The 21,006-nt window shown below is 43.4% G+C and overlaps 1 protein-coding gene across 4 annotated transcripts in view; it reads right to left on the reverse strand.

Annotated features, from left to right (window-relative positions):
- Nucleotides 1-21,006, reverse strand: part of TBC1D19 (TBC1 domain family member 19) — a 134,605-nt gene that overhangs the window by 37,820 nt on the left and 75,779 nt on the right. For 3 of the 4 annotated variants that reach the window (XM_075544459.1, XM_075544461.1, XM_075544462.1), the window contains 5 exons: nt 20,168-20,293; nt 18,604-18,678; nt 13,882-13,944; nt 11,408-11,492; nt 7,816-7,860 (listed from right to left, as the gene is read on the reverse strand). In XM_075544459.1, the coding sequence (XP_075400574.1) occupies nt 7,816-7,860; nt 11,408-11,492; nt 13,882-13,944; nt 18,604-18,678; nt 20,168-20,293 (394 nt within the window). The remainder of the gene's footprint in view (nt 1-7,815; nt 7,861-11,407; nt 11,493-13,881; nt 13,945-18,603; nt 18,679-20,167; nt 20,294-21,006) is intronic. The other variant, XM_075544460.1, reaches the window with a different exon arrangement.

Raw genomic sequence — 21,006 nt, forward strand, 5'->3', positions numbered from 1 at the left:
CTCATTTCAAAAAAGCTAAACGTTGATTGATGACAAACCTCAACCTGGTGTCCGTCAACTTCCCCAACAGTACCTTCCACCAGGTCAGACTGTTAATCAAGTTTTCTACTTAGAGGTTCTGAAAAGATTGCATAACAATGTGTGACAAAAAAGGCCTGATATGTGACAGAGAGGGGACTGGTTTTGCCACCATGACAATGCACTTGCTCACACAGCGATCTCAATGTGAGTCTTTGACAAAAAACAGCATGCTTCTCTTGTCCCCCACACCTGACTCACCTGACCTCACTGTGTGACTTCTTTTTGTTTCCATGAATGAAGAGGGGAATGAAAGAGACAGCAATTTGATGATGTAGAAGAGGTGAAGAAAACAATGAGGGAGGTGCTGTCAGCCATTCAAACAGATGAGTGAAAAGTGTTTCCAAGAATGGAATTGCAGATTTGACAAATGTATCATCATGGAGAGTGCTTTGAAGGTTGGTAAGGTTGTTTTGTAAAAAAATTTAAATACATAGTTTTGGGGAAAAATCCATTGGGGGGAGGTACCCCCTACTACAGCCAGAATGCTCATTAGAGGCAAGGTTAGCAAGACTTTATCTCAAGTACTTTGGACATGATATCAGTAGAGACTAGCCCCGGACAAGGACATCATGCTTGGGAAAACAGAGAGGCAGCAAAAAGTGGGCTCAATCATAAGACACAGGACTGGGTGTTGTTTCCTTCTGCTGTGCACAGGGTCTCCGCCAATCAGAATCATGACGGCACCTATGCATATTGGTTTGGTTGAAAATCCAGTCATGGGGGTGAGTTCAGTTCCAGACCTGATTAGTAGTAGGTGCTTATGACCTATTGTTTTGGGGGTTGTACCAGCCTCTACCAGACCAGTAAGTCTGGTCTGTTTTAATAATTTTTAGTTTTTTCACATTTTTTCTCACACTCTAATCAGGATACTTTAATGTTTAGGACCCCAGTCACTGCTCACCAAAGTACAATGTGGAACTTTGTCTTTATGGATGTCTAGAGAAACAAACCAGTGACACTCATCTATGTGCAAGAAAGAACTTTATAGCAAGAAGTAGATTCACATCAAGAAGGCACCAATGCCTGCCAGCGCCCTCCTCAGACTCCCACAGCTGCTGGCTGATAATGCCGAAAGGTAAAGTGGAAGAAGAGAGATCACGGGCTGGTGGGGGAAGAGTTACGTGGATCCAAGGTCAGTGGAAACATGGCTGAGCGCCAACAGCTCTCAAGGTCGGAGGGCCCACATGGGGCCTCCCCTAGAGGTAGATACAGAGTCCCAGCAAGGATGAAGGCGAAGAGCAAGAGAGAGGGGAAGGTCCCAGTTCCTCCCTTATAAAAAAGCCACACCCCCAAGGAGGCATCATCAGGCAGAGACCTGATTGATAAGTCAGGCTCTGGCCCTACACTTTCATACAAATTCAAGTTGACATCAAATCTAATGACCTGGTTAGACTATGTTATACCAATTGACCTTGGTATCCCCTGAAACTATGGTTCAGAGCCCCCAGGCCCAGTGTCTCTTTCCCTCAAGGTTTGGTTACATCCATGAAGAATCCATAACCTTCCCCTGGGAAGCTCTAGCACATTCATGGATATATTTGTAGCAAAGGTAAATAAACATACTTAAATCTCCTCTATGAAATCTCTCCATATTTATGGGCATGTTCACTCTCATCCCTCTTCAGCCTCCCTGTCTACACATCTGCTCATTGATGTCGGTTAGTGAAGGGGGTGTCTGTCAGTAACGAGATTTACCTCTGCTGCCTTTAACCCTTGGGTTCCTCTCAATGTCCCCCCTGCATTCCTCATTTTTGCTTTTGTTTCTTGCCTTTCCCTTCACCCCAGTTAATATGTGTCTACCCTCTAGTCCGTAATTTCCCCTCTTCTTCCCCCATCTCTAGTAACCACCGAAGAATGTTTCTCTGAGCGTCAACAGCTTTTCTTGACTTCTTACAACAGCGGTCTCATACAGTACTTGGCCTTTTGCAATTGGTTCATTTCACGCAGCATAATGCCTCCAAGGGAGCGCTGGTGGTGCAGTGCTCTGTGGTTTGAAACCATGAACTGCTCTGCAGGAGAAAAACCAGGCTTCGGCTCCCGTAAAGATTACAGTGGCAGTATGAGATAGAAAATACTGGATGGCAGTGACTCTTTGTGAGTGAATGTCCTCCAGGTTCATCTATGTTATGAATGCTACATAGTCTCTGTTAATCTTTCATGGTGTGTGTGTACCATATTTTGTTTATCCATTTTTCCATCCATGGGCACTTAGTTTGTTGCCATCTTCTTGCTACTGTAAGCAGTGCACACGTGTCTCTCTCTGAATGTGCCATGGCTCTCATTTCTTCAGGGCGCACACCCAACAGAGGAATTTCTGTGTTATGTGGTGTCTCTATCATCTACTTTTTAAAGAAGTGTCATACCACTTTGCACAGTGGTTGCAACCTTTTATAGTCCTGCCAGTCGAGTATGAGACTTCTAGTCTCTCTACACCCTCACCAACATTTGTAGTTCACTTCTGGTTCACAATTCTGTCCTACTGGGCTACGTGGTTTATTGTACAAAAACACTTTTACCTTCCTGTGTTAAGACCCCTGAAGAATCATTTGATCAAACAAGTTAAGGTAGTGATAAAGACTTTCTTATAATTACTTTATCAATATGTATTCAGAACATTCTAAACATAGGAATGGTCTAGTCAGGACAAACTACAAACAGAAATTCACTGCTGTGTCCATTCTGACGCAGTAGCCCTACAGAGCAGAGTAGAACTGCTCCTTAGTTTCTGAAGATGTAAATCTTTATGGGAGGAAAGTCCATTTTGCTCCTAGGAAGCTACTGGTACGTTCGAACCACACACCTTTCGGTTAGCAGCCCAACGGACACTTGGAATTAGGACATGGTAAATGATATTTTCCCCACAATTCCCCCAGTCATAAAACCTCTAGCAGCGAGGCTACAGGTTATTTGAGCTAAGAGTTGCGTTTTCTACTGCGGTACTGTCGACACTCAGCATAGTGTTTCTATAAAATGAAATGCCTACAGTAGTTTGTTAGGATGAAAAGGTGAACATTTGTAAATATAACCCAGGCTTATCAAGGAAACATTACAGTCTCAATCCCTTATGAATAAGTAAGTAACACACAGGGTAGCGTGCTCTCCTCTCCCTAACTTCATGGAAGAAGCATAAATAGCCAGTGCTGTCATACTGACAGAAATTTGAAGTCCGTGGGACTCCAGGCAAATGATGAACCTTTTCTGAGTCTTTATTTGATTTTCTGAAAATGGAGTCAACAAGCCGAACTGTACTGACGCAAAGGTGCCGTGGTGGCACAGTGGGTAAGCGCTTGGTTTTTCTAACGGAAAAGCCAGGATTCAAACTACACAGGGGGGAAGATGTGGCAGTCTGCTTCTGTAAAGATTACAGCCTTGTAAAATCTATGGGGCAGTTCTGTCCCTTACGGTCATAATGGGTCACATGGACTTGATGATAAAAGGCCTGGTTGTGTGATTTTCGGGGCTGAAGCACCAATGAGTTCATGCATTTCAAGTACACCAGTATCATGCTCAGTGCACAGCAGATGCTCAAGAACCCTCTGGTCTCGGACATGCTTCAGCATCCAGTGTAACCTAAGAAACTCTTTCACATCATGAGATAAGGGCACGCGCTTCAGCTTAGCCCAGATTAGTCAGGGTTTAAGGCTCCCCAAAGCGGGTGCCCTGTCTGCTTCAGCAAAGCGGACTGAGTCGATTCTGGCAAGGACATGCAGGAGCTGCAAGAAGCAAGCAAGAGCCCGCTAACGCTCTGGGGCACATGCCGCCTAGAGCGTGTCTTTCATCTCAGAGGTGGTCAGGACCTTGGCCCGTTTTTCAAAATCCTTTCCTTTGCTGCTCATCACTTCATTCCTTCCGAGGTCGAGTTCGCTGCCTGGCTGCGCCCCAAGCACGCACCTGCAACAGGCACCGGGATGCCAGGACACCACCTCATAGCTGGCCCTGGCGCTACAGCTCGGCCGTGAGCGAGTGTTTTGAGAGCCCAGCCTTCCCTTATGCATCTGAAGACCGTCTGCAAGATTGATGCTCTCCTCCACACAACTGACACATGTCTCAAAGCAATGATGTTATGGCCTTTTGACAAAGCTCAGAATGGTAAACATAGTCAATCAAATAAATCTTGAACCAGAGGAGCTATAAATAGTAAATATGACTCAGAAACTACCCCAAATGTCAACCTGCTTTACACTGACTGCCTATTTTCCCAACTGCCCCTCATGCCTCTAGTGATACTCAGCACTTAATGGCTGCCCCGTCAACGCGCACACCGGACTCACTCCAGCATCACCCCAGCTGAAAGCAAAATGCTGCACTCTTTCATTTGGGATGACGTAGCAGGGTATGTTTAATTAGCTTGTTGAAGTAGCTATTTCCTCGGTTTGTCCCCGTTCCCCATGGAGCGTCAGGGTCACCCAGGGAGGGAATTGGGATAAAGGCCACACTAAGCTGATTTCTAGCTATTTCTATTGCCCTTCTGAATCAGGACTTCAGAAGAAGGCTGTTCCTTTACGCCAGTAAACATTTCCCCAAATACCAGGACACAACCATATTTATCTTTCGATCTGAAAAGTCATTTGAAGATGCATTTTCAATTATGGGATGGTTTTAATGTTTTGTCTAGTTAAACTTCAAGTGAATTGTGGGTTGGGAGAACTGTGGTGAAAATATCATTTACCATGTCCCAATTCCAAGTGTTCGTTGGTTAAATCAACAAATTATTTAAATGCACTGTACTAAGTACTCTTAAATGAAAGAATACACAGGGAAGTGTTTTGGTAAAACTAAAATGAGACCGTTACACATAAGAGGTACATAGTATAGACCCCAAAGTAACCCAGAAAACAACTGAAAATATACACAAAAGGAACGGATGGGGAATCAAAATGAAACACAACAAGAAAAACAATTAAACACAAAAAGAATCAGCAATAGAGTAACTGAGGAACCATAATGATATAAAATCTATTTGGAAGACAGAATAATGGAAATTCCTTCATTATTAAATATTCTACATGCAAATGGATTAAACTCTCCAATTATAGGGCAGAAAAGAGAATAAACTCCAACTAAGAAAAAACCCCAAAACACACAAAAAAACTAAATGAAAAATCTAACATGTCAGCCATAAGACTCTCACCCAATAGCCAAAGAAAGAGCAGGTTAAAAGGTGAAAGCATGACAAAGCATATTGCACAACTGAAAGGTGCTCCTGTTCAGCCTTTCTCATTCAGTGTCCAGCCCTCACATGCAGATGAGGTGAGTCAAGACGCCAGCTTTGGGCCGGGGCACCTTTGTCCTCAGAGTGGTATCTGTGTTCTGACACTTCAAAGAGGTCTTCCGCAGCAAGACCTGCCCAATGCAGTGCGTTGTTTTGATTTCTTGACTAGTACGCCTGGGTTATAGATCTAAGTAAAGTGAAATCTTTGCCAGCTTCAATCTTTTCTCCACTTATTATGTTGATTATTAGTTAAGTTGTGAGGATATTTTTTAGTGCTTTAGTCTTTCATCTTTACCAGTAAGTATGTCAAGTACTTTTCATGTTCAGTTTGCAAGGTGGTGTCATCTGCATATTGCAGGCATAGCTGGAGGTTGTTAATGAGTGTTCCTCTAATCATGATACTGGTTTTTGATGGCTCTATATTGTAATAAAATGCGCGATTACCCAGAGTTAGAAAATCAAAAAGAAAGACCACACTCAGTATATCTTAAACTGAAAGAACTCAAGAATTTTGTAACATTGAAAGATTCTATAGACAAAATATTGACTGATACAGGAAGCATCAAAATAAAATGGTACGAATACAGTCACTGCACCAAAAAGAACTAGTCGGCATTCTACCATTTCAATAGGCAGCACATATGCCCAGGAACCAGTGGAGCCAAGAACAAGTCCAAGTCACAGTGAAATCGTGAACCAAACCAAGGCTCCAGGAATTGGGGGACTACCGATTGGAATGCTCCACCGACTGGTAAAGCCCTGGAAGCAGTCTTATCTCTGCCAGGAAATTTGGAAGACAGCTACTTACTTGGCCATCTGACTGGAAGAGATCCATACTTGCACCGATCCCAAAGATGACCCTAAAAACATGCTCAAACTATAGAACAATCTCACTGATATCACCTGCAAGTGAAACTTAGATGAAGATCACCCAACAATGACTGCAGCAGTACATTGACAGGGAGCTGCCAGAGGTTCCGGCTACATTCAGGAGAGGATGTGGGGCAAGGGATTACCATTGTTGATGTCAGATGGCTTTGGGCTGAAAGCAAAGAATTTCAGAAAGATGTTTACCTGTGTTTCACTGACTATGCCAAGGCATTCAACTGTGTGAACCATAATAAACTGTGGATAGCCTTGAGAAGAATGGGAATTCTACAACACTAGATTGTGCACACGTGGAACCTGAACATGGAACAAGAGGCAGTTGTGTGGGCAAAAGAAGGGCATATTGCATGGTATCAAATTAGGAAAGGTGTGCGCCGGGATTGTACCTTCTCACCACACTCATTTGATCTGTATGCTGAGCAGACAATCAGAGAAGCTGGCTTACATGATGAAGAATGAAGCATGAGGACTGGTGGAAGGCTCATTGACAACGTGCACCATGTGGGATGGCACGGCCTTGCTTGCTGCCAGTGAGGAGGAGCTGAAGCCCTTGCTGCTGGTGATCAAGGAGTGCCGCCTTCAGGATGGGTGACACGCACGGTCAGGGGGGATGTTAGGACCCACTGTAAAGAGGGCGAGAATTCTCACAACTGGACCAATAGGCAGCATCATGACCCATGGAGAAAAGGTTGAAGGGTGGGCATGGGAAGGTAAGTGAGTGATTCTGGGTTGGGACAAGTTAAGTTTGAGGTGATTACAAGCCAGGTCAGACTAGAGATGTAAATTTTAGACTAATTCATAAATGGATAGAGCCACAAGCCACATGTAGAAGAGCAACAGAAAAGGATTGGGTGGGACATTGGGGAATGCTAGTGACAAAAGAGGCTTCTGACAGGGCAGTGAGGTGCTGTGGGCAGTAAAGTAGTGAAACTTGCCCTGACAGCCATCTCTAGATCCCTTACTGCATCCCAGCATGGTGCCATGTCAGAGAACATGCGATACAGATGAGTCATCTGAAGTCCACAGAGTCACAAATTTACCAGAGGTCATAGGGTGAGCTGTCAGAACTGGGATCTGAACCCATGTCTGCAGGCTTACAGAGTCCATGTTCTGAACTCTGCTGGAGTGAAAGAACTGCAGAATGCAACTTAAGAGTGTCGAGAGAAGGTCCGCTATGCATAGCTCTCCCGAGAAGCACATCTTAGAAATTGCCCAGTAATCTCAAAGGAACATTGTCACCCTCGGGAGGGCAGTGTACCTTCAATCACATTAGCGAATCGAAAGGGGTTATTTCAGTATTGTACTTCTTTGTGACCTTTTCCATGAGCATCACACTTGTCAAATTATGAGACCAATCAAACACAACACAAGGCAACTCAAAAAAGCCTGGAAGCCCTGGATGGACTGGTGAGTGACCTTCAGAAAAAAACCCACCCACGTGCCCTGGACACGAGGAAGAAGCACAAATGGGCCGCAAATGTGGAAGAACTCATAAAAATATGTATTCTATAGAGCTTTTAATTCAGATCATAAACTTCCATCTACCTAAACATAAACAGTGAGAAATTCCCCTTTGTTCTAACAGTTGTAATTTTCCCATTTCCCACTAGAGGAAGCAATAGCATTACTCTTACCATTTGGTGGATAAAAGACCGCATAATCTTCCAGTCCTAGTTTTCCTGTAGAGAAAAGCAGAGGGTTTCGATGTGCGTAAAAGAAACAAACAGATAGTTTGAAATTCACATATTTGCAAAATAGGGCAGCACAGCGGTTTAGCGCTCAGGAGTGTAGTTTGAGCCCTGGGAGAATGACGTGGCAGGCGGCTTTCCTAAAGAGCACAGCCTGGGAAACCCTGCAGTTTCCAAGTCCCCCTCTGTCCCACGGGGGCGCCTGCTCTATCCCACAGGGGCACCAAGAGTCAGAGTCAGCTGGAAAGCAGGGGGCTGTGGCTTTCTGACCAGTGCTACTGCATTTTATGATAGATAATTATGTTGAAAGGACAGCAGCCATTCTTTGATAATAACAAATCCTCCTATTAATGAAAATCACTGATACAAATTTAAATCTAAGGGAGGTGATGCCGTGATAAAGCAACACAGGCTTTTAAGCTATTCCGGCTTGGAGAAAAGTGGACTCACTGCCCTAGAGCAGATGCCGACTCATAGAGATCTGGTAGAACTGCCCTGTGGACTTCCAAGACCTTTTTAAAAAATCATTTCATGGTGGGGGAGGGAAGTCTTACAGCTCTTAGAACAATCCATCCATCCATCCATCCATCCATCGTTTCAAGCACATTGTACATTTGTTGCCATCATCCTTTTCAAAACATTTTCTACTTGAACTCCTGGTATCAGCTCATTTTTCCCCTTCCTCTCTCATGAACCCTTGATAATTTATAAATTATTATTATTTTCATATCTCATACCAACTGCTGTCTCCCTCCACCCACATTTCTGTTGTTTGTCCCCAGGAGGTGGGAGGGTGCGGTTATACTTCGATTGTTGTGATTGGCCCCACCTTCCTCCAACCCTCAAGGTATTGATACTCCTATATTGTTCCTGAGGAGTTCACCTGTCGTGGATTCTGTGTGTCGAGCTCTTATCAGTACCAGTGTACATGCTCCGGTGTAGCCGAGGTGTAAGGGAGGACTGGGGTCATGACAGTGGGGAGGCGGAAGCACTAAGGAACTAGAGGAAAGCTGTGTGTTCCGTCGGCGCTCTGCTGCACCCTGGCTGGCTCAGGCCTTCCTTGCGACCCTTCTGTGAGTGGATGTCCAATTGCCAAGGCTAACTCCATACGGGAGTAGAAAGCTTCACCTGAGGCAGAGCTGGTGGTCTCAAACTGCTGACCCTGTGGTTAGCAGCCCACTATGCCACCAGGACTCCGTTTTAGAGACGCAGAATTGTTTTCCTAATAATAAAAAACTCTTAATAAATAAGCAAGTCCTATATGTTGTAATGCTTGCTGGTTTTCATTTTATGGACTATACTGTACAGTCTTTAATTAAATGCTAGTCATATATATTTTTTAACCCTCAAAAAATTCAGATAATCTAAGACTGTGGCTAAATATTTGAAATCACAATTGTCACTGAAAATGAAGCTATATTTACCATACTCAAATGTTTCCAGGAGGCATTTTTTGGTTTGGTTTGGTTTTTTAGCTAGAGTTTCTCCAGAAATTAGCTCTGTGCTACCCCACCATCCCCTGGCTGTCTCCAGGCTGAGCTTCTTGTGACAGCCTTTCTAACACCTTTGAGTCCATTGAAAAGCTACGTGCTTTCATGTAAGGGGGTTGAAAGTAAGATGCTCAAAGTAAAACGATCAGTGTTGCCCTTGTAGGGTCTGGTGGCTGGGAGGAGATGAAGAGTAAGAACTAGGTACAGGTTAGGACAGGCCAAGACAACAAGGCCTGGTCTTGTGAGCAAGAGGAGAATAAAAGAATGAGAGAGAGAGAGAGAGAGAGAGAGAGAGAGAGAGAGAGAGAGAGAGAGAGAGAGAGAGAGAGAGAGAGAGAGAGAACCTGCTGGGTGTTCCATCCTGGGCCAGGTGCTGGGAGGTAAACAATCAGTATAAGACAGTCGCTCAATCAGGGGCTTGCTGTCAGACTCAAATGCGGAACATTAAGTTATGCTTACTTAGTCTTCTGGCACAGGCTGTCAGTGTTTTGAAGATGTGTTATTATCAGGGGCTGTCACAGTGGCTCTGGCTCAGAGTGCCCTTGTGTGCAGTAAAGTGAATGCTGCCCAGTCCTGGGACAGCGTCGCCCCCACTGGCATATTTGAACCCATGTTGTTGTTGTCAGGTGCCGCCGGGTCGGTTCCCATCAGAGTGACCCTATACACAACAGAAGGAAAGGCTGCCAGCTCCTGAGCCATCCCCACCACTGATCTGCCGTTTCAGCCCATTGCTGCAGCCACCGTGTTGATCTATCTCGCCAAGGGGCTTCCTCTTTTTCTCTGCCCCTCTTGTGAGTTGCTTATGACAAACCGACAGGCAAGTGGTGGGAGAGGTTTGTAGGGAGGGGAATTGATACTGGATTGCTAGACTGGGTGAGGTTTGTACCTGTTCTTTAAGAACCTATGGTTTAGGGGTGGGGTTAACAGGGAGCCCATGAGATCCTTAAGCTCTATGGTCCCCCTTTTTTTTTCAAGCGGGAAATTATGCTAACCAATCAAACAAAGGGGTCCAATGTAGGAACAAAGGAAGTAAGACAGCCCCAAGTGCAGGGAGTCTGTGTCAGGGCGGGGTGGGGGAGTAACCAAGCCAAGAGAGTTCTTGGGAATTACGGATCAAATAATTGCTTTTCTTAGGGAAATAGAAGAGTGGCCACACACAAGTGGGTGATGGGCTTCCGAAGGTGGCTGAAAAGGAGCTGCTGGCAAGGGCTTCCCGCGGAGAGCGGTTCAGTGTGGAGTGACGGCAGGAGAGCGAAAGAGCCGTGGAAGGCGGCTAGGGATGAAAGAGAAGCCACCCCGAATCCACTGCCACTGAGTCGGCTCCAATGCACAGAGACCCTCCTAGGGGTTTGCTCTTTGTTGCATTTCTCAAAACAGAAACCACTTTAAAATGGGCCAAGAGGGAGCTCAAATGACAAGACAGTACATTTTAACCTAACTACGTCTGCCCAAAGCGGTGTCACAACGCTGTCTGGTAACAAGGCTGTGGACAGAGGGGAGTCGCCGGAGGCATAGCCCACGCGTGAACCCTGCACATGGATTCTGGGATTCCACTGTCATCTCTATGGGAGCAGGCGGCTTCATCTCTCGCCAAGGCAGCTGGTGGGTTTTAACTGCTGACCTCTCCGTTAGCAACGCATTTGTAACTAAAAGGAGGAGATCCCAAAATAGCATGAGCATATAAATTATACAAAAAGTTTTCAGTGTAGTGGAATATCTCGATAAAAGAAAAATAAAATTCTTGCGATAAACTACTAATAAGGACCAGAAGTCAGCAGATATGGCAGCCAGGGCAACCGTGGGCTGAACAGACAGGAAGTCATCTCAGTGGGCTAAGTGGCCATGCTGCGCCAGGAGCACTGCTCTGTGAACTGGGCTGAATCAGTTGCGTGGGCACTGATTCCCTACACGAGAGTAAAGGAAGGTTACGATCATCTGGCAGAGACCTGACTATGCACCAATATATGCTAAAAATTCAGTACATACTCATGCTTGGTAAGATAATGTAAGTCTTGGTGGCTACTTCCTTCATTAGGTTTGAACTTTACCTCTGATGTACGACTTCGGTGGTGAAGCACTGGTGTATGTAAAGTGACCCAACACAGAAGTATCCCGGGAAAAACAAAGCAATACCTGTGTATAACATAGGGAAAAGCAAACAAGAAAAAGTAAGCACTGTTAAAAACCAGACAATTCACTGCTACTTCCTGCTTTTGAGAGCCTGTGATGGACTCTTCAGAGCAGCGCTCTGCGCCTAGCAGTGGCAAGAGTGCCCTCATCGGTGCACCCAGGGTAAATGTGACAATGGGTGCCCAGTGTGGTCAGCTCGGGGCACACAGCTTGCTCCTGGTTGACTCCGACACCAGCAACAACTGCAGAAAATACACACTGGTAACCACCAGATAATCTTTTCTGGGATTTTCTTTCTGGAAAAGAGAAACTCTTCGGTCAGGAGTAATGTATGGGGTAGACCGCACTTAGCCTAACACCATTCAGGGTGAAGCAAACTGGACTAGTCTCAGTACTGGGATGCCACGGCAGGTCGCAGGGGTGCGGGGAGGGCAGGGCTGGCCATTCGTGGCGTTGAGAAGGACAGGTTCGATCCCGCACAGAGCTGAGCCCGCAGGTAGAGTAAGGAACTGGCAGTGCTATCTGGAGGCAAACCCACGGGCAGAGCGTTCTGTAGGGATAGAGAATGTCCATGTGAGAAAAGTGGATTCTTGATTCCAGGCGGGATTTGGGAGCAGGAGTTCAATTCTTGGGGAGGAGGAGGGCAGAAGGCTATCTGGGCCCCAGTGTTAGAAGACCTGGCGTTCTAAGATGTTCCAAGAAAGGCATTCAGGAATGACAAGAAAAGTCAGAACATTCATCAGGAAGACAATACACAATTTCTCCTATTCTCATTAAGACGGGTTCTCAGCACTGACGGGTAAGAAATGGTATCTTGTTTCTCACTGAATCTGCAAAAAATGCACTTCAATGCTCTTCCATTCACATTCCTTTCGGGATTTTCCAGTTCAACATTATGTTTTCAGGATTCGTGATGTGTTCCATTTCTTGAGTAGTAAAAGTGTCTGGACTTTGTGGTCTAGTTGAAGTGAAACCTGTGAGAGCTGGAATGCCATGGGTCTGCCTGGTTTTTCCTGGTCTTGCAGTTCTGTGCCTTCAACAGGATACAGTCTTACCACTTGTTTTTTTTTTTAAAGTCAATCTACCTGTTCTGAGAGGTTTCGACACTACACAGGTTCCGGCTTTTGCAGGTTTTACAAATAGCATTTGTATCAATTGCAAATGCTATTGCTTGCTTTGCTCTTTGCCATTTTAATCTTTAAAACTTTGTTGTTAAGTGTGCTATCCCCTTCTTCTGTTTGAATAAACTGCCTCTTGGTTTCTGTACAGCTTCCACATAAGCACAATTAAATGCTCTGCAATTCCGATTCTTTGCAATGTTATTCATAAATTGTTATGAATAAACTGTATAAATGCCGCATTAGCTTTGCGCTGCCAAACACTAACCAAGCACTAAGAATGAGGCACAAGTTACACATCAGCTCTAGAAGCATGGAAGCTTTTAGAAGCTTTTTGTATTTTCCAAATATTAATAGCTAACTTTAGTTCAGAAGACACCATTAGAAATCTTTATTATATCTTTTAAAATATAGTCACATTTGAGACCACTGAAATTCTTTTAAAGTTGCTTTTAGAGGAAGTCTAAATTTTAATTGACAAAGTATATTTTATAAAATCGCTAGACATCAGCCCTCAGAATGCTTGATTACTTAAATCTTATGATCACTATGTTCTGTTATCTTCTCTCTTAAACACACACATACTACACAGATCACCAATGCCTACCTCGCCAAACAGCTAAGACTAATTCAGTTTTAATCAAGTAGGAATTGCTTTGTTGAGTCTAGAAATTTCTCCATGGTATTTAACTGATATTCAGTAAGATCAAGTGAAGAAATTATATGGGTAATCATTTAAAAAACATGAAACAACAACACCTAAAACAGAATCTAGGGAATTCTACATAAATTACATATTTTATGTTCATGATAAATGGATTTTATTTTAATAAATATGCTAAATATCTAGATAAGAATTCAACATCCACAATGTCAATAGAATCATGATATTATAAAATAACTGGAAATATTAATTACCTTTAACTGAAAAAAATCATGTGAAATAATTTCTTTAAACATCTGGATGTCTTAAAGATGAATTTAGTATTCAATTAAAACTCTGTGCCCAAAACCAAGGTAGGAAACTGACCTACCAAGCCCTCCTGTCTGTGGTAGAGACAGAGAGAACACTCCAGTGAGTTACCTGCAGACCCTTGTCCGACCCACACTAAGAACAAAAACTATCTAACCTCACTCTAAATAGCACTGGAGTGATACAAATAAACATGACTTGCATTTCAAAAGGATTCCGTTAAAAACAGAGATCTCTCCTACAGTGTCACAACTCAGAGAACCTAAAACAGAGCATTTTATATTTTAATTTGCAAATTTACCTGATATAAATAATCTTCAAATACGAAGTAATAATCATCATTGCTTGCTGTCAACTTCACGTCCTAGAAATAAAAGTGAAGAGTGCTGAGAGGAACACAAGGGCATCAACACAGTGTCTGGAAATAATGTCACAGTGAGCCCATCACTTTCAATAGGATTGTATTTTATTAGCTACAGATAAGTGACATTACTTCATCTCAAACTCCTTATTCACTCATAGTACTATTTGTAAGTCCTTAGTCTAGTTGTATTCCCTTTCAACTTAATAGTTAGGCATCGTAAAGCCAGGAAAGACAAGCAGCTACAAAGGCAACAATAACAACCTGGCCCCAAATCACTGGTCTATTCCCGTTAAGATATCCCCGTCTCCCGTGCTGTGCTGATCAGTCATGTGCAGGGCTCCCCTCCCTGGAGGCTAGAGACAGTGATGGGTTTGACTCCTGGAGTCGTCCGTCATCTTAAGGCCACTTCACTAGAGGATCGGCTCTGCCGCACCCTCCCTGAGCCGAGACTGCAGGAAACCTTTCTACTCGCCCACTCAAGTTTGCGAGGCTCTGGGCCACGGTGGTCTGAGTGTTATAGCAGTTTAACCAGTGCAGTCCCTGGCATACTAATCCTGTGCAATAAATGTTTGATACATGAAAAACACACATAAAATTGATAAAAGAAACAAATTACAGTTTTATGGATATACATCACTATATGGATATCCTTCTGCCAATAACAAAGAGGTGAACAAAATCTCACAAAAATAAACCTCAGCTTTCACACTTTCTTTTGGGGCTACAGTGTAAAGGACATGGCAAGCCAACAGATTGGTCTAGGATTTGAAATCCAGTCTTGTTACCTTTGGCTGTCTGACCATGGGCAGTAATTCCAGCCTGAATCGCCCATCTGTCTATTTAGATGCAGCATTGCCCTCAGTGTGGGCAGCTGAAGGCCTCACATAGGCCCAGTCAGAGGAGACAGCAGAAAATCATTTTCTAAATTAACCTAGCATCCCCTCTCCCCACAACACACACACTTAAATTAGTTCATCTAATTACAGGTGCATATATTTAAATATAGAGGCCCAGGTGGAATGATGGGCTCGGCAGCTCAAACCCACTAGCCGCACCATGGGAGTAGGGTAATGAAGCTGTCTATCCCTATAAAGATTTATCGCTTCAGAAACCCACAGGAACAGTTCTACTCTGTTCTCTCTAAGTTCTATTCCGCTTTGAGTTAAAATCGACTTGACAGCAGTGAGTCTGGTTTGGATATCTGAATCTTATTTATATCTAAAATCTCTAGCGCCATAGGACAACATAGATTTGGATCCAATACAGTCAAATCATCAAATACTGATTGACAGGTTAGAATGAATAAGTGAAAAAAATGAAAAAGCAAACAAAGAAATAACAGAAGAGAAAGCAGTGTTGATCTTTGAGAGGTCTATATAATCTCACCAGTGAGAAAGCAAACATATTAGAAATATGGGCATAATTACAATTTCTATATGGATATCATAGAAATTGGTAATGATATAGTTCAAATAGTCTGCCAGTGTTTAACTGGATTATTGAACAAAGCAGGAATTGGGAGAATGGAATGAGTCATGGATGACTCAGGAGAAGTCTGGGGAACAGACAGACAGATGAACAAAGAAGAAGGTAACTAGTCTCTGACTCAGACAATACAAGCACGGGCAAAGGCTCTCTCTCGCTGCCATGGAGTCAATGCTGACTCATAGCGACCCTCTGTGGTTTTTCAAGACTGTAACTTTACGGGAGTAGAAAGCCCAGTCTTTTTCCCTCAGAGCTTTTGGGGGTTTCGAACTGCTGACCATGCAGATCACAGCCCCATATATAGCCACTACACAAGAGACAGTCTTTTCCAAAGGGGGATATGCTTTTAAAGGTCTGAAAATTGGCTACTGGTATTCTCCATAGTTCATTCCTACCCTACAAATCTTATTAAGTATTTTTCGCATTAGAGAGAAATTAATTTAATTTTTCTTCTGAGGGGTAGTAATGGGAAAAAGTTGAGAACATTGGTATAGATTGTCAATCAGAGTAAATGAAAGTAAACCTGTAGAAGTGTGGATACAAAGCAAGTTTGGGGGTAAGGGGAACTCAGTCCAGAAACTGTTAATAACTATGTTCAGGAGAAGTGGATATGCTTAGGATTTTCTGAGTTTTGGCTCATCAAAAATGAGCCTTTATTATGGGGAAGGAGTCCCTGGGTGGTAAAAAGTTAGGGCTGAGCTACAAACCCAAATGCAGGCAGTTGGAATCTACCACAGTGCCTTGGAAGAAAGGCCTGGCAAATGACTTGGACAGATCATCACAGTCCTTGAAACCCCTATGAATTGCCATTCTATTCTGAAACCTATGGGTTCAGAATGAAATCCATGGCACCTCATTTTTGTTTTCGACAGGGAGCTGTCATAAAACCTTAAATAATATTTTTAAATGCTCATTCCATGAAGGGTTGATTTAATAATATTAGGAGTTGCTCCAACAATATCAGCAGGCCCAACTAGCACAAGACCAGGGCAACCAGAAGCTGACGGCTTCCTAAGAATTCTCATGTTGTAGACAGAGTCAGGAGTGATTCTAGCACGACTTGCATTCAAGCCCTCAGATATAAGTTCTATACTTCTTTTTCACAACAAATTAAAAAAAAATTTACACGGACTCAAACCAAAGTTCATGTTCTTACCAAACAGAGCTCTCAGGCTAACACTTCTACACTTTGCTGCTTCTTCATCGGGAGTCTCTTCTCCAGGGATTGATTAGAAAAGAGGCTGAAGGTTAAACTCTCCAAAGATCCACTTTGCTGCTACATGATCCTTTGGCCTAACAGCTGACCAGAAACCCAAACCCACTGCCAGCGAGCTAATTCAGACTCATAGCAACCAGAGGTCGTAAATCTGAATGGGAGTAGATGACTCCTCTTTGTATCTAGTGGCTGGTGGGTTTGAACCTCCAACCTTGTGGTTAGCAGCAGCCCAATGCTTAGCTGATGGCACTGCAGTGGTGGCTCCTTAAAAGCTGACTGTAGCACCTGTCCTCCCAAGTCCAGGTCCTCTATGAGATCAAGACACTCAGCAAAGGTGGACAGACACCTGCGTAACTCTCCTCAACATGCCTGCTAAATCACTTAGCAGTCAAGGCTCTACGCCTTGTCACCTGGGCTCCAACTGAGCCAGCATGAAAGTCATATGAGCACATTGCTTTAGTCTTGCTTCTTCTCGGTGTCCTCTTACACAACAGTAACATCTCCTGTTTTGCAAAGTATAGCCTTATAATACTGTTCACTCCCCTGTGGCTGGTAAGCGGAAGAATGGTGTCAGTGGAACACAGAAGAAATTATTAACATATATAGATATATTGTTTTCTCTCCCAAGGGGCAGCCAGAGTAGCAGAATTAGAACTTTCAGACTTTCAGAAGGAAAGACATCGCCTGCAGGGGAACTGCTGCAAAGGCTCCAGGCCTGTCAAGTGTATTTTACTAAGACGAAGCTTGAGTGTCTGATGGGGCCTCTGTAGAGAGGCACAACCACGGCCTGCCCAGGTCTTGGCGACTGTACTTGCTCTTGTGTCCACCCCAATAGCAGCCCCCAGGGTCCAGAGTACCCTTTTCAGGTATGCTATTTTGGTTTTATGCTTTATTTGTTTTTTATGTATTTTAATAGCCCCCAGAGAAGCTGCCCATTACTGTTTTGACCAGCCCTCTGGTTACAAAGTGGCCAACATACAAAGGAGTTGGTCCTAACCTTCCTTCCCCATAGCCCTTGTTCCTTGTAATGTGTGATTTCTGCTTCCTATCGCCCTCTGCAGAAAAAAACACTAACAAAAACCACGCATGTATCGTCTGTAGACTCAATGTTAGTAGTTGGCCAGATCCAATGACAGTCTATGCAGAGGGTCTGGCACAGTGGATGACACGTGATCAGCGATCCTGGAGGGTTAGCCGTTATTATCATCATGCTGTGCCACGTTCTCGCCACATTCTCGCCCACGCAAATCTATATGTAGGTCCTTCGATGGGTAGCCTCTTCCCAGTTCTGGGCCTTCGGGGAATCTGTCCTTTTCTTTCACCTTGTCAATCTCAAATTTTAAATCCAAGTTTTTTGACTGCGTGGGTTTCAACTCAGGGTCTATCAGAGCGAACTATAGAAAGTCCCCTCTCAACTTGCTTACAGGATAGTAGGGGCCAGACCTAAATGCACCCCATCATAAAAATGAGATGTGCTTAGTCCTACATCTAGAAATGAAGATAGTAAAATATTTAATGGTCTTAATCCAAAAAATAAAAACAAGTAGCTCCTACAGGGCCATCAGATAATATGAAAATGTAGTCTGCTTTTTCCTTCCAGAGTAAAGACAGTTTTAAATGACTTCAGTGCACAGAGTCAACAAGGAGACCCTGGAGAATCCCCAAATGAGATAAAGGGGGTTATTGGCCAATGTCCCTTTCAGAGCATGTCTGCAGAGTAGGGTTTACAGGACTAAGACCTTTTAGAAGCACACTGCCATACCTGTCGTCTGGCCAGCTTTGGCTCATCCTTTTGATTGGTAGCTGTATTCTGTAGGTATGAAGACCACTTAAACTTACTTTTTAATGTTAATATGCACTTGCATCATGGCACATAGTGCAGACCCTGGATGTTGGATACTCTCAAGAGTTGTTAATGACATCAATACAATAGAAATACTGTGCATACTTTTACTTACTTTGTATATAAGACTGTCCACTAAAAGGTCATGTTGTATCACATTGGTCTTGAGCTGTTCATAATACAAGATATCCTAAATTGAAACAGAAAGCAAACACAGAAAAATTCAAGGTCAACCATGTTGATAGACTCAGGCTCCAACTTTAATAAAGGATACTAAGATAGTTAAGGTTTATTGTGCCAACCTGGCCGATAAACACATGTGGGATTAATTGAAGGATGGAGAAATAAATGGCTTGGTGAGCCTCGCCTTTCTAGTTCTCGGGTCTCTTGCTTTCTGATGACCAGAGTGCAGCTGCCTTAACCAGTTCCCTGCTTCAGCTGGCAAGGCTCACTTCCTGTGAGACATTCCTGAGAATCCACATGGACCTACCCTGATGCAGCCCTGGGTGCTGGAGCACCCTCGTGGAGACCCCTGCCAGTGCCAAGAAGTTTACACGCTCACTGATTCGGCTTTCTTCCTGCAGTCGGCGTCATTGCGTGTGTTTTGTGAGATGGAGGAGGACTTTGTAGACTGATGTCAGACACATGGGCTAATATTGGACTTATGGGCTTGACAGCACTGGGTTGGGATGCTTTCTTAAAGTACAAGTACCCTGTATATAAAACTCTCTTATACATATGAGTTTCTGTGGATTTGTTTCCCTAGTTTACTCAGACTAATACAAATACTCGTTCATAGTACAATAAGCTCTAGTGCAGTGATTTTCAACCATCCAAATGCATGACCCTTTAATACAGTTCTTCATGTTGTGGTGACCCCCAAAACCAAAAAATTATTTTCATTTATACTTCGTAACTGTAATTTTGCTACTGTTATGAATCAGGTGACCCCTGTGAAAGGGTCATTCTACCCCCAAAGGGGTCGCGACCCACAGGTTGAGAACCACTGCCGTAGTGGGTAAGGATTTTACTATATTCACTGTCACACCTTACATACCTCGCTAATAGTAGATACTCAATAAATATACCCATTCCCTACCACTTGGGATAGGGTATTCAATCAATGCTTGCTTAATTAATTATAAGTTAATTTTAGTGACTATTGGCTGGGTGTGGAGTACTGTTTTAGCTACTTCACATGAGTTTACTCATTTACCCCCAGATCAATACAATGCAGCAGGCCAGCCAATAACATTTTTTTCTTACAAAACAACCTCATCACCTTCAAAGTAGAGTCCATTACACTTCATATATTTGTCAAATCTGTGATTCTACTCTTGGAACTATTTTTCAAACTCATCTGTTTAGATGGCTGATAGCACCTCCCTCATTTTTCTTCATCACTTTTATATTGTTAAATTGCTGTCCTTTCATATCCCTCTATATTCTCGGAAACAAAAAGAAGTTGCCCGAGCAAGGTCAAGTGAGCAAGGTGTGGGGGGCAAGAGAAGAATGCTGTTTTTTGCCAAAAGCTGGCACAATGAGATGGCTGCGTTGAGCAGGTGCATTGTCATGGGGCAAAACCAGTCTCCTGTCTGCAATAAAGCAGGCCTGTTTTGCCACACTGTTGTGCAATCTTTTCAGAACCTCTAAATAGAAAGCTTGATTAGCAGCCTGACCTGATGGAATGAACTCCAAATGCACTTCGAGTCGACATTTGGGAAGTTTCCCTCTTTGGGATATTTCAGCTGTTTGGGAAGTTGATGGACGTCCAGAATGAGGCTTGTCATCAATTGACATTTCACCTTGTTTGGAATGAGAAAAGCCACTGGTACACTTGAGTTTTTCCTACAGTGCTGTTCTTGTACGCTGTGTTCAACCTCACAACAGTTTCTATAGCATTTTTCCCAAGCAGGAAACAAAATTTCACAGCCACATGCTGCTTTCTTAAAACGATGTTCAAGTGAAACTGCTTCTATGAAAAAATTCACTGTGACCAGAGAAAACCTTCCCAGATGAAGCCGCTGGGTGCACTAACTCAGAGCAAGTTGCTCAGTGTTGCCTCGTGGGACAAACACATACTATGAATGCTCCGATCTGCCCAATGCAGTTCCAGTTTAAGGGGTGCCTCATTGTATTTCTGATAAATGGGGGGGCTTAGGTGTTACAACCAGGTTTATATGATTAAAAAACCCGCTGGGCAGGGAAACGACTACCTTGAAATGAATTAAATTTTTTAAATGGATGACTGATATGAAAACTTAGTTTAATCTAGGAAAAGAAATTCCCATTAAGAATATTCCAAAAGGAATCAAGGTCTTATGCATCTGTTACTTTACTGACTCTATTACCTTTCTGTTGGTGATTTCTCTTCATACTCAACTAATTTCCTATAATAAAATGTTCTTATAATTAGAAAATAAGCAAACAGCCCACATAGTCTGTCAAGTTTTAGAACCATAAAAATAAAGCGTTTTCCCAAGTGGCGGGTGGGACACAGTGTCCATTCAGATAAATT

The sequence above is a fragment of the Tenrec ecaudatus genome, chromosome 3 (genome assembly GCF_050624435.1).
Source record: "Tenrec ecaudatus isolate mTenEca1 chromosome 3, mTenEca1.hap1, whole genome shotgun sequence".
NCBI lineage: Eukaryota > Metazoa > Chordata > Mammalia > Afrosoricida > Tenrecidae > Tenrec > Tenrec ecaudatus.